The sequence below is a fragment of the Pleurodeles waltl genome, chromosome 10 (assembly GCF_031143425.1).
Source record: "Pleurodeles waltl isolate 20211129_DDA chromosome 10, aPleWal1.hap1.20221129, whole genome shotgun sequence".
NCBI classification, from domain to species: domain Eukaryota; kingdom Metazoa; phylum Chordata; class Amphibia; order Caudata; family Salamandridae; genus Pleurodeles; species Pleurodeles waltl.
Window position 1 is genome coordinate 1,049,842,904 of NC_090449.1, and position 14,794 is coordinate 1,049,857,697.

Consider the following 14,794-nt stretch of genomic DNA (forward strand, 5'->3'; position numbering starts at 1 on the left):
ATGTGAGAGAGGACAACTTGATGCCCAAGGTGTGTGTAAACCAAGACAGCAACACAAAATGAGGGGGGCCCTGCAGAATGTGAAGAGGACCTCTTGAGTCTACCATACCTCACAGACATTCATGGGCCTTGGTCTGAATGAGGGCCCCTGGAAGGGTCCCACCACTGCGCATGTATTAAACATTTCTACAAACAGGCCTTGTAGACCCATTTCATTAATCATCGTGTGCAGTATTTCATCATGAATGGCACAAGCCTCTGAGAGTCCGTCTTCTGGAGGGGAGGTGTGAGGCAGGCTCCACCCAGTAGCTTTACTCCAGGGATCACTTATCGACATCCTCCACTAACATGCTGTTACTCCGGGCTCACTGTTGTGTTTTAAATGGAGCTTTACTGGTAGAATACTGAGGTAGCTGGTGTTCATAGAATGTATGGGTTTAAGATGCAGAATGTTGCTGGAGGAGACGGTTGATGAGAGGACATCTGTGAAGCTGTGTCCTTTCGTGCTCATGTGCAATGATGCTACTGGGCTACCACCTTTTATAATCATGAGAGGGCGGAAACCAAGATCCAAGTATAATCCGGGATGGTTATATGCAATGGGTGTGGAGTCGCACCTGGTCAAAGGATCAGGTAAGAAACAGAATGGAAATTATTCATGACAAAAGTAAAAGGTATTATGATGCTAAACACGGCGTTAAGGCTGTTAAAACTGAGGTGAGGGACCGGGTATATGTCAAGAAACCTGGGTTGGTGTGTAAGGGAAAAAGTCGATTTTATGATCCTGAGGAGGTTGTTGAAGTGTCCCAAAATGCTGTCAAATTAAGGAATGGAAAAGTGTGGAATCTGAACAGGATTGATATGAGTAGGAAAGGTATTGACACAATAGGAAAGGATTTCGAATGGCTTCTGGATGAAATCGAAGATTTTGAACAGGAGAATGAACCGGGTACAAGTGGTTTCACTAAGGAACCTGGAACAGGTGGGATACTAGTGAATCAAACCTTACACAGGAATCCATGCTGGACGAATGTAACATTGGTTAGTCAGATGATGAAACTAGGAAGCAGGGTGAGCCAGTCTTTCAAGGTGCATCAAGCGATTCGAAGGATGGTCCTGTTTTGGAACAAAGGGAAGTCAGAGAAAGGAAGGCACCGGATTGGTTAAGAGACTATTGGGGTCATTATGACCCCAGCGGTGAGTGTAAAGGTGGCAGTAGTACCGCCAACAGACTGTATGGAAGGGGGAAGTGTTGTGTTTTAAATGGAGCTTTACTGGTCAAATGCTGGGTTAGCTGGCATTCATAGAATGTATGGGTTTAATTGCAGAATGTTGCTGGTGGAGACGGTTGATGAGAGGACATCTGTGAAGCTGTGTCCTTGCATGCTCCTGAGCTAAATAAAGAAATTCTACATTGCAATACTTCGGACGCTATCTTCTCTACACTCACTTACTGGCACCTGCACCCAGTGGACTTTTTCTCCAGCACTCACTTACTGGCAGCCTCCACCCACCCACTGGGCTTTACTCCAGGGATCACTTACTGGGAGCCTCCACTCAGGGGGCTACACTCCAGGCTCACTTTCCGGCAGCCTTCACCCAGTGGGCTTTACTCCAGACTCACTTACCGGCAGCCTCTACTCACTGGGCTTTACTCCAGGCTCGCTTACCAACAGCCTCCACCCAGTAGGCTTTACTCCAGGGCTCACTTACCAGCAGCTTCCACCCAGTGGTTAGTGGTAAACGCTTTACTCCAGGTTCAATTACCAACAGTCTCTACTCAGGGGGCTTTACTCAAGGGCTCACTTACTGGCAGCCTGCACCCAGTGGGCTTTACTCCAGCACTCACTTACCAGCAGCCTCCACCCACTGGACTTTACTCCAGGTCCACTTACTAACAGCCACAAACAGGAGCGCACCTGCCTGACATCCCAGCAATTAATCTGCCCCATTGCATCATGGTAGATGTAGTATCTTCAAAAAACGAACTCCATTAATTTTTAAATATTTCACCTTTAAGTAGGTACAGCCTTTACTGTGCATCTCTGGACACATGTGTTTCTGGGTTAGTCCCTTCTTCAGCAGAGAACATATTTGCGGGGTGCTGGGAATGCTGCCATAAATCACCCGGTTTCAGTACCTCTTCCCTGGCCTGCTGGTGCCTGCTCCAGAGCTCGTCAGCCCAATAGCTCAAGGGAGCCTTTAAAGTCACAAACAGGAGCGCACCTGCCTGACATCCCAGCAATTAATCTGCCCCATTGCATCATGGTAGATGTAGTATCTTCAAAAAACGAACTCCATTAATTTTTAAATATTTCACCTTTAAGTAGGTACAGCCTTTACTGTGCATCTCTGGACACATGTGTTTCTGGGTTAGTCCCTTCTTCAGCAGAGAACATATTTGCGGGGTGCTGGGAATGCTGCCATAAATCACCCGGTTTCAGTACCTCTTCCCTGGCCTGCTGGTGCCTGCTCCAGAGCTCGTCAGCCCAATAGCTCAAGGGAGCCTTTAAAGTCACAAACAGGAGCGCACCTGCCTGACATCCCAGCAATTAATCTGCCCCATTGCATCATGGTAGATGTAGTATCTTCAAAAAACGAACTCCATTAATTTTTAAATATTTCACCTTTAAGTAGGTACAGCCTTTACTGTGCATCTCTGGACACATGTGTTTCTGGGTTAGTCCCTTCTTCAGCAGAGAACATATTTGCGGGGTGCTGGGAATGCTGCCATAAATCACCCGGTTTCAGTACCTCTTCCCTGGCCTGCTGGTGCCTGCTCCAGAGCTCGTCAGCCCAATAGCTCAAGGGAGCCTTTAAAGTCACAAACAGGAGCGCACCTGCCTGACATCCCAGCAATTAATCTGCCCCATTGCATCATGGTAGATGTAGTATCTTCAAAAAACGAACTCCATTAATTTTTAAATATTTCACCTTTAAGTAGGTACAGCCTTTACTGTGCATCTCTGGACACATGTGTTTCTGGGTTAGTCCCTTCTTCAGCAGAGAACATATTTGCGGGGTGCTGGGAATGCTGCCATAAATCACCCGGTTTCAGTACCTCTTCCCTGGCCTGCTGGTGCCTGCTCCAGAGCTCGTCAGCCCAATAGCTCAAGGGAGCCTTTAAAGTCACAAACAGGAGCGCACCTGCCTGACATCCCAGCAATTAATCTGCCCCATTGCATCATGGTAGATGTAGTATCTTCAAAAAACGAACTCCATTAATTTTTAAATATTTCACCTTTAAGTAGGTACAGCCTTTACTGTGCATCTCTGGACACATGTGTTTCTGGGTTAGTCCCTTCTTCAGCAGAGAACATATTTGCGGGGTGCTGGGAATGCTGCCATAAATCACCCGGTTTCAGTACCTCTTCCCTGGCCTGCTGGTGCCTGCTCCAGAGCTCGTCAGCCCAATAGCTCAAGGGAGCCTTTAAAGTCACAAACAGGAGCGCACCTGCCTGACATCCCAGCAATTAATCTGCCCCATTGCATCATGGTAGATGTAGTATCTTCAAAAAACGAACTCCATTAATTTTTAAATATTTCACCTTTAAGTAGGTACAGCCTTTACTGTGCATCTCTGGACACATGTGTTTCTGGGTTAGTCCCTTCTTCAGCAGAGAACATATTTGCGGGGTGCTGGGAATGCTGCCATAAATCACCCGGTTTCAGTACCTCTTCCCTGGCCTGCTGGTGCCTGCTCCAGAGCTCGTCAGCCCAATAGCTCAAGGGAGCCTTTAAAGTCACAAACAGGAGCGCACCTGCCTGACATCCCAGCAATTAATCTGCCCCATTGCATCATGGTAGATGTAGTATCTTCAAAAAACGAACTCCATTAATTTTTAAATATTTCACCTTTAAGTAGGTACAGCCTTTACTGTGCATCTCTGGACACATGTGTTTCTGGGTTAGTCCCTTCTTCAGCAGAGAACATATTTGCGGGGTGCTGGGAATGCTGCCATAAATCACCCGGTTTCAGTACCTCTTCCCTGGCCTGCTGGTGCCTGCTCCAGAGCTCGTCAGCCCAATAGCTCAAGGGAGCCTTTAAAGTCACAAACAGGAGCGCACCTGCCTGACATCCCAGCAATTAATCTGCCCCATTGCATCATGGTAGATGTAGTATCTTCAAAAAACGAACTCCATTAATTTTTAAATATTTCACCTTTAAGTAGGTACAGCCTTTACTGTGCATCTCTGGACACATGTGTTTCTGGGTTAGTCCCTTCTTCAGCAGAGAACATATTTGCGGGGTGCTGGGAATGCTGCCATAAATCACCCGGTTTCAGTACCTCTTCCCTGGCCTGCTGGTGCCTGCTCCAGAGCTCGTCAGCCCAATAGCTCAAGGGAGCCTTTAAAGTCACAAACAGGAGCGCACCTGCCTGACATCCCAGCAATTAATCTTTTTTGAAGATACTACATCTACCATGATGCAATGGGGCAGATTAATTGCTGGGATGTCAGGCAGGTGCGCTCCTAACTGTTTGTGACTTTAAAGGCTCCCTTGAGCTACTGGGCTGACGAGCTCTGGAGCAGGCACCAGCATGCCAGGGAAGAGGTACTGAAACCGGGTGATTTATGGCAGCATTCCCAGCACCCCGCAAATATGTTCTCTGCTGAAGAAGGGATTAACCCAGAAACACATGTGTCCAGAGATGCACAGTAAAGGCTGTACCTACTTAGAGGTGAAATATTTAAAAATTAATGGAGTTCGTTTTTTGAAGATACTACATCTACCATGATGCAATGGGGCAGATTAATTGCTGGGATGTCAGGCAGGTGCGCTCCTAACTGTTTGTGACTTTAAAGGCTCCCTTGAGCTACTGGGCTGACGAGCTCTGGAGCAGGCACCAGCATGCCAGGGAAGAGGTACTGAAACCGGGTGATTTATGGCAGCATTCCCAGCACCCCGCAAATATGTTCTCTGCTGAAGAAGGGATTAACCCAGAAACACATGTGTCCAGAGATGCACAGTAAAGGCTGTACCTACTTAGAGGTGAAATATTTAAAAATTAATGGAGTTCGTTTTTTGAAGATACTACATCTACCATGATGCAATGGGGCAGATTAATTGCTGGGATGTCAGGCAGGTGCGCTCCTAACTGTTTGTGACTTTAAAGGCTCCCTTGAGCTACTGGGCTGACGAGCTCTGGAGCAGGCACCAGCATGCCAGGGAAGAGGTACTGAAACCGGGTGATTTATGGCAGCATTCCCAGCACCCCGCAAATATGTTCTCTGCTGAAGAAGGGATTAACCCAGAAACACATGTGTCCAGAGATGCACAGTAAAGGCTGTACCTACTTAGAGGTGAAATATTTAAAAATTAATGGAGTTCGTTTTTTGAAGATACTACATCTACCATGATGCAATGGGGCAGATTAATTGCTGGGATGTCAGGCAGGTGCGCTCCTAACTGTTTGCCACTTACTAACAGCCTCCACCCAGTCGGCTTTACTCCAGGGCACACTTACCGACAGCCTCCACCCAGTGGGTAGTGGTAAAGGCTTTACCCCAGGGCTCACTTATCAGTAGCCACCACCAAGTAGCTTTTTTCCAGGGCTCACTTACCGGCAGCCTCCACCCAGTGGGTAGTGGTAAAGGGTTTACTCCAGGGTTCACTTGCTGGCAGCCTCCACCCAGTGGGTAGTGGGAAGGGCTTTACTCTAAGGCTCAGTTACCGGCAGCTTCCACCCAGTGGGTAGTGGTAAAGGGCTTACTCCAGGGTTCTCTTACCAGCAGGCTCCACCCAGTGGGTAGCGGTAAAAGCTTTACTCCAGGGCTCACTTACCGGCAGCCTCCGCCCAGGGTGCAGTGGTAAAAGCTGAGAACGTTTTATTCCAGAGCACACTTACCAGCAGCCTCCACCCGGGGACAGTGGAAAAGGCTTTTCTCTAGGGCTCACTTGCAATCAATAAATCTGTAGATTTGTAGAGCACTTCTTGTCACCCGTTAGGGTATCCAGGCGCAGGTTACTTACCGGCAGCCTTGATGTCCTGTTGGCATCAGATGGAGTGTAGACATTGAGGTACAGACAGTCTTCAGAAACAGGAGCAGCTGGAATCCTGCTTTCAAATATTTCTTTAAATATCTTCTCCGTCCGCCTCGTTTGTAGGCACCTACGGAAAGAAAACATGGACACACTTCATCCAGACACTAGTGCGTCAGATGCATAGTAGGAGGGCGACGTTTGAACCGCGGCCCTTCACTGTGATAGGTGGGTTCTCTCTGTACAGGGGACTGTATGAATTAGGTGCACTTTTTATTATTTTGTCATTTTCCATAGAAACAAAGACTTTGGAGCATATTTACAAGCCCCTAGCACCACCTTGCGCCGCCCTAGCGTCATATTTTTTATGCTAAGGCAGCGTTAAGGAGGCCTTTTTCCTTTGCTGTATTTACAAAGTGGCGCAATGCTTGCATTGCAGCACATGGTAAACCCTTGCGCCACATTATGCTAGCACCAGACATGATGAATGCAAGGTGGGGGCGTTTCGATACAGGGAGAGCTGAAAAAATGGTGCAGTGAAATTTACACAGGCGTTAAGATGACTCACCCATTTTAATCAAAGGGCCTCCCTGTGCTTTGCTGCACTAATGTAAAAAATGTTGACGCTAGTGCAGAAAAGCGTTACAATAGCGTAAAAAACATTGACGCTATTATTTTAACAACGGCCATAGTGCGCCGTATTGTAAATATGCCGCAACTGTGGTGTCATTAGGTGGGGCAGGGATGACGCAAGAAAAGTAGTGCATTGGGACCGATGCTCCACTTTCTTGTAAATATGCCCCTTTGTGTGCATAAGAACCTCGCAGGTCCTTTTAGCTGATTACATTTAGAAATGTTCTATTACAAACCTTTCCAGACACGGAGGCCACAACCCGATGGTCAGCAGTGGAATTCCATATTGGAGGTAATCTTGTAATCATTGTACTCAGGCATCAAGGACAGCAGCAACTGGATCCCCAAACAAGAACGGACTGTCCGCAATTAGTTCACCAGGTGGGAACATGCCCGGGGATCCAGGACACTGCCCATATTGAAAAAATATGGAAACATTGAAAACTTTTAATGGAAAGGTTGGTGCTGCATCACGGTGACTGACTTTTTTTTAATGTTTTGTTTTATTTCGGAAAGTTGAATACTCAGATCAGATTCTACGTTTCCCAGGTGATTTCAGTATTTATTTTTTAGGCACATAAGTTCTGAGAAAGCTTTTTCACGTAAATATATGTTGGGGAAAGGAAATAAAACCTAAAGTGCCTCTCACCTCTCCATAGCCTCTCTGACATGTATTTCATTTGTCTTATAGCACCCATAACACAGTGGTTAGGGTTGACTTTAATAATAAGAATTTATTGTTACCCAGACAAACCTTTTTTATCAGCATCAGGATAATGTAAGACTGGGAATAAAACATAACTTTCTACAGTGGCGGCTGCCAGGATGGAAAAGTGGTGGGGAAATAATGAATACATTTAAATTAAGACTTACCTGCTGCCTCGCCCCCTGCCACCTTGGTGCTCGTAGCTCTTCTCCTGATCACATGCTCTCAGACTCCTCTACGCCAATGCAGATGCTGCTCTCATTCTGGTAATACTATTACCCAGCATGAGAGCAGCATCGGGATTGGGGGGACCAGACTGGTTTTACGCTCCAAGAGGGACTGGGAGCCTGTGCCAGCTTCTCTCCATGCACCAGCCTGGAGACATCTAAGTGCGCATGACGGTTTGGCCGTCCTAAGACAGCCAGCCATACTGTCATGCGCACTTACAGTGCCCACCACTGCAAGTATACTCCATGCTTGCCTTGGCCCCGCCCCAAGACTCAGCTTGGCCTTGGCTCCTGTCATGTAAAATAAAATGTTAGTAAAAGTGCTTTATTATCATTTTATTTTACATGATTTTATGCTGCTGAGGTGGTGAGGTGACGCTCCTCTGCCGTTATGGAGGAGCCGCTGCTGACTTTCTAACTTGTACCATGCAGTTTGCATGCAGCTCTTTGATGGCAGTCCATAGCTCACTGTGCTAGATTACAATTGTAAATTATGAACTGCACAGTAACAAAAGAATCTCTGTGGCAAAAGCAGTAACCCACCGAGGTATGCACATAAAATACTGTTCTTTGATATGCATGGTACACGTTCTATGCAGCAGGCATATTAACCATCTGTGCTACCTTAGATGAGTCAACGCTGACACTAGACAAGGCTTGCATCTCTCTCCAGCAGGTACATTATTCACAAGAGTTATCTTGACACTTTTATTGTTGCTCGAAAACTGCCAGATATACAACGAACTTTGCAGTGCTTTTAAAACTGCTGCACAAATGAAGTAACAAATATAAAAACACTCATGTGTTTCTGTGTAGAGGCCCCAGCAGGAGAATTGCCTTCCTGCCAGACCAAGCCTTGAGCTGCCTAAACGCTGTTCAGCCTCAAAACAACAAGAGGCACAGCTCTTCTGCATGCGAGTGACCCGTGTCTAGAAGTGGAGAAGGAACAGGGGCATCAAAGTGCTCTGGGCCCAAACACACACACACGTACACACAAGGGGACACCAGCACTCTTGTGCGAGTGCGACTCGGAGACAGAGAATAAAATAAGGCTGACCACCCTTCAGCTTGCACCTAAGGCAGAATGGTGATTGGCATGATTTTATTTTAGTCCCACCTCCACTGTGCTGTCTTTAACAGCTCTTGTGTGCTGTGAGGGGTATTGGGTGTTTCCTTATCTAATAGCCGATCCCAATGCCTTGAATTCTAAAAGAACGCTTGGTCGGTGCTCGAGACCTGCGGACCCCCTAGGAATATGTCATGGACCGATTGGGGCAAGCGGACCACAGGTTGGGAACCTATACCGTGCAATTTGCATCAGCTCTTTGATGACAGTTCATAGATCACTGTCCTGTATTAGTACTGTAACTTATGAACTGCAAGTAACAAAAGAATCTCTGACAAAATCAGTAACCCACTGAGCTATGCTATGCTATGCAGTGATGCAGCACAGGGCAGACCCTGCACAGTAATGCAGCACAGGGCAGACCCTGCACAGTAATGTAGAGCAGGGCTGACCCTGCACAGTAATGCAGCACTAGGTAGACCCTGCACAGTAATGCAGCACAGGGTAGACCCTGCACAGTAATGCAGCACAGGGCTGACCCTGCACCGTGATGCAGCACTGGGTAGACCCTGCACAGTAATGCAGCACAGGGCAGACCCTGCACAGTAATGTAGACAGGGCTGACCCTGCACAGTGATGCAGCATTGGGTAGACCCTGCACAGTAATGCAGCACAGGGCAGACCCGGCACAGTAATGCAGCACAGGGCAGACCCTGCACAGTAATGCAGCACAGGGCTGACCCTACACAGTAATGTAGAGCAAGGCTGACCCTGCACAGTAATGCAGCACTGGGTAGACCCTGCACAGTAATGCAGCACTGGGTAGACCCTGCACAGTAATGCAGCACAGGGCAGACCCTGCACGGTGATGCAGCACAGGGTAGACCCTGCACAGTAATGCAGCACAGGGTAGACCCTGCACCGTGATGCAGCACTGGGTAGACCCTGCACAGTGATGCAGCACAGGGCAGACCCTGCACAGTAATGCAGCACAGGGCAGACCCTGCACAGTAATGTAGAGCAGGGCTGACCCTGCACAGTAATGCAGCACTAGGTAGACCCTGCACAGTAATGCAGCACAGGGTAGACCCTGCACAGTAATGCAGCACAGGGCTGACCCTGCACCGTGATGCAGCACTGGGTAGACCCTGCACAGTAATGCAGCACAGGGCAGACCCTGCACAGTAATGTAGACAGGGCTGACCCTGCACAGTGATGCAGCACTGGGTAGACCCTGCACAGTAATGCAGCACAGGGCAGACCCTGCACAGTAATGCAGCACAGGGCAGACCCTGCACAGTAATGCAGCACAGGGCTGACCCTGCACCGTGATGCAGCACTGGGTAGACCCTGCACAGTGATGTAGCACAGGGCAGACCCTGCACAGTAATGCAGCACAGGGCTGACCCTACACAGTAATGCAGCACTGGGTAGACCCTGAACAGTAATGCAGCACTGGGTAGACCCTGCACAGTAATGCAGCACAGGGCAGACCCTGCACGGTGATGCAGCACAGGGTAGACCCTGCACAGTAATGCAGCACAGGGTAGACCCTGCACCGTGATGCAGCACTGGGTAGACCCTGCACAGTGATGCAGCACAGGGTAGACCGTGCACAGTAATGCAGCACAGGGTAGACCCTGCACCGTGATGCAGCACTGGGTAGACCCTGCACAGTATTGTAGAGCAGGGCTGACCCTGCACAGTGATGCAGCACTGGGTAGACCCTGCACAGTAATGCAGCACAGGGCAGACCCTGCACAGTAATGCGGTGCAGGGCTCACCCTGCACAGTGATGCAGCACAGGGAATTCCCTGCACAGTAATGCAGCGCAGGGCTGACCCTGCACAGTAATGTAGAGCAGGGCAGACCCTGCACAGTAATGCAGCACTGGGTAGACCCTGCACAGTAATGTAGAGCAGGGCTGGCCCTGCACAGTGATGCAGCACTGGGCTGACCCTGCACAGTAATGCAGCGCAGAGCTGACCCTGCACAGTAATGTAGAGCAGGGCTGACCCGGCACAGTGATGCAGCACTGGGTAGACCCTGCACAGTAATGTAGAACAGGGCTGACCCTGCACAGTAATGTAGACAGGGCTGACCCTGCACAGTAATGCAGCACAGGGTAGACCCTGCACAGTAATGCAGCACTGGGTAGACCCTGCACAGTAATGCAGCACAGAGCAGACCCTGCACGGTGATGCAGCACAGGGCAGACCCTGCACAGTAATGCAGCACAGGGTAGACCCTGCACCGTGATGCAGCACTGGGTAGACTCTGCACAGTGATGCAGCACAGGGCAGACCCTGCACAGTAATGCAGCACAGGGCAGACCCTGCACAGTAATGTAGAGCAGGGCTGACCCTGCACAGTAATGCAGCACTAGGTAGACCCTGCACAGTAATGCAGCACAGGGTAGACCCTGCACAGTAATGCAGCACAGGGCTGACCCTGCACCGTGATGCAGCACTGGGTAGACCCTGCACAGTAATGCAGCACAGGGCAGACCCTGCACAGTAATGTAGACAGGGCTGACCCTGCACAGTGATGCAGCACTGGGTAGACCCTGCACAGTAATACAGCACAGGGCAGACCCTGCACAGTAATGCAGCACAGGGCAGACCCTGCACAGTAATGCAGCACAGGGCTGACCCTGCACCGTGATGCAGCACAGGGCAGACCCTGCACAGTAATGCAGCACAGGGCTGACCCTACACTGTAATGCAGCACTGGGTAGACCCTGCACAGTAATGCAGCACTGGGTAGACCCTGCACAGTAATGCAGCAGAGGGCAGACCCTGCACGGTGATGCAGCACAGGGTAGACCCTGCACAGTAATGCAGCACAGGGTAGACCCTGCACCGTGATGCAGCACTGGGTAGACCCTGCACAGTGATGCAGCACAGGGTAGACCGTGCACAGTAATGCAGCACAGGGTAGACCCTGCACCATGATGCAGCACTGGGTAGACCCTGCACAGTATTGTAGAGCAGGGCTGACCCTGCACAGTGATGCAGCACTGGGTAGACCCTGCACAGTAATGCAGCACAGGGCAGACCCTGCACAGTAATGCGGTGCAGAGCTCACCCTGCACAGTGATGCAGCACAGGGAAGTCCCTGCACAGTAATGCAGCGCAGGGCTGACCCTGCACAGTAATGTAGAGCAGGGCAGACCCTGCACAGTAATGCAGCACTGGGTAGACCCTGCACAGTAATGTAGAGCAGGGCTGGCCCTGCACAGTGATGCAGTACTGGGCTGACCCTGCACAGTAATGCAGTGCAGGGCTGACCCTGCACAGTAATGTAGAGCAGGGCTGACCCTGCACAGTGATGCAGCACTGGGTAGACCCTGCACAGTAATGTAGAACAGGGCTGACCCTGCACAGTAATGTAGACAGGGCTGACCCTGCACAGTAATGCAGCACAGGGTAGACCCTGCACAGTAATACCGCGCAGGGCTCACCCTGCACAATAATGCTGCTCAGGGCTGACCCTGCACAGTAATGCAGCACAGGGCTGACCCTGCACAGTAATGCCGCGCAGGGCTCACCCTGCACAGTGATGCAGCACAGGGAAGTCCCTGCACAGTAATGCAGTGCAGCGCTGACCCTGCACAATAATGCAGCACAGGGCAGACCCTGCGCAGTAATGTAGAGCAGGGCTGACCCTGCACAGTAATGCCGCGCAGGGCTCACCCTGCACACTGATGCAGCACTGGGTAGACCCTGCACAGTAATGCAGCACTGGGTAGACTCTGCACAATAATGCAGCACAGGGCAGACCATGCACAGTAATGCCGCTCAGGGTTGACCCTGCACAGTGATGTAGCACAGGGAAGTCCATGCACAGTAATGCAGCTCAGGGCTGACCCTACACAGTAATGCAGCACAGGGCTGACCCTGCACAGTGATGCAGCACAGGGAAGTCCCTGCACAGTAATGCAGCTCAGGGCTGACCCTGCACAGTAATGCAGCACAGGGCTGACCCTGCACAGTAATGCCGCTCAGGGCTGACCCTGCTCAGTGATGCAGAGCAGTGCAGAAAGGTGGCCAGATGCTCCTTACCAGTCACCATGCTGCAAAATGCAACTACAACAGGCAGCGCCCCTGCATCTGTTTCACGGTGGCAAAATACATTGAGCTTACCTCAGGAAGCTGCAAAAACACTCACACTATGTACTTAGTTTCTTTAAAAAAAAGTTGCTGAAAATAGGTCTGTGGGCACCGCCATCCAACGCCGCACGATACTGCAGTATTTACTCTTCTGTGGCATCACCTGCAGTGTGACCTCCTCCCAGCTGTGCATATCATGGGCCCTCCCGCCGTTCCTTCCTTTTCCATTAATGATGGACACCAAGACCTTTGTGGTGTGAGAACGGCTGCAGTTTATTATCATCAGAAGCTGGTGCATGAGTTATAACAATGGCATCGTAATTAGCACGCTTTTTTGCTTATCTTGCATTTTAATGTAAAGCATTCTGTTCATAACTGGTTATAGAGTGTACGTCTCATCTTTATTGCATATTAATAACCATAACTTGCATAACCCTGCAAAGCATCATCCTCACATTCATAGCGTCTGTTTTAATGGTCACCATAGATCACTTGTATCAACTGCCGTACCCGATCTCCTTCTGCTGATTACTTGGGACAGAGGGTCGTGGCTTTGAGGCTTCTCTTGCTACCAAATGTCTGGCATTCGTGGCCCTGGGGTCATGCCTGGGCTGCAAATGCCATGTCCACTGACCATTTTTCACCCCCTTGTTTGCCCTCAAGTGTCCGTGCCATGAGGAATCCTAAGGACCTTGTTCTAGCAATTGTCCTTTTACATCTTTGTGTGAAGATATTTATTGTTAAACCTTGTGACTCCTGCCATGCTGGGGGTGGTTCATCGATCTCCGATAGCTCCTCACCAAGAGTAGGAGAAACCCAGCAGCTCAAGTGCCACTGCAAGTTCAGGAAGACGATACCTGTCCCTATAGTAGAATGGTGTACCTTGTCATCGGTGCAATATCCTGGCATCCTCGGGTGGATGAGGCCATGCCTCACGAACTCCCAACCCATGCCCTTACGGAGCTTGCTCATTGCTATGTTCAACTTCCACCTGGATCTCTCTGCCGCTCCCTGGATCTCTGCCCTCCACGACTCGTATCACGCGATGATTTTTACCATATTATGTCGGCCAGGCACACCAGTCATGATATGTATATCCGCTTGAATAGCCTCCAACAGGGTTTTTCACCCCATTGCTGCAAAATCGATACCCCCCTAGATGAATTACAACCGCGTTGGGGTTCCCGTACCACAGAAAGGACGCACCATCTAGGGGATAGCCATGTAACCTTGGCATTGCGCAGCCATATGTCACCAAACAGTTTCCTGGCACCAGCCAACCCTCCGCCCTTGTGATGTAGGAGTCACCCTTGCGACGTACGAGTTTCCTACTAACCACACTGTTTGTTTTTCTGCTCTGTTCCCAGAGATAAGAGAGTAGTCCCACGTTAGCAAAATGACAGCCTGATCTAGGACTTAAACCCACTGGAAAAGAGAGAGCAATTCAGCAACTTAGTTGTCACATCCTGACACATGCCTGGCTTTAATCGCTATGTTGGTGTCCAGCTGGCAGCCCACCAGGACTGCAGCAGTCCTAGCACTGTCGGGCAGCGTGCTGGTCCTAGGTTTATTACCTGTACCACCAGTTGTCTGACCACAACATAACCTGCCTGTCTGCCAGACGTTCTCGCCATAGTGTTAATGCCACTACTATTGGGAATAACTCCAGTAGCGGATCCTTTGTTAAGGCTGTCTCATGCCAATTCTTGGGCCACCTGGCGACACAGCATGCGATGCCTAAAATGGCACTGACACCTTCGCCACCTGCTGCATCCTTGCACAGGCTTAGCTGCTCTGCTGTCACTTAGGGTTCCCCACCATCCCAGGGTCCCATTGAACTTGCTCAGGAATTCCTGCCACTGCCACAAGTCCCTCTTGACTCCCATGGTCAGTCTGACCCTATGGCGTTTCTGCGTGATGCCCTTCGCCAGCCATGCCAAATGCCTCATGAATGTGCACCTGGGTCACCCTGGCTGCAAACTTCAGCTTCCCTAAGAGCTGTAATAGTTTGAGCATTGCTTTTTCTTGGCCATTAGCCCCTCAATATCCCACTTTAGGTCTGCTTGCC

The 14,794-nt window shown here is 49.9% G+C and overlaps 1 protein-coding gene across 1 annotated transcript in view; it reads right to left on the reverse strand.

Annotated features, from left to right (window-relative positions):
* LOC138262216 (fatty acyl-CoA hydrolase precursor, medium chain-like) overlaps window positions 1-14,794 on the reverse strand; it is a 283,496-nt gene that overhangs the window by 220,051 nt on the left and 48,651 nt on the right. Inside the window, exon 3 of the mRNA XM_069212060.1 lies at window positions 5,974-6,112. Within this exon, the coding sequence (XP_069068161.1) occupies window positions 5,974-6,112 (139 nt within the window). The remainder of the gene's footprint in view (window positions 1-5,973; window positions 6,113-14,794) is intronic.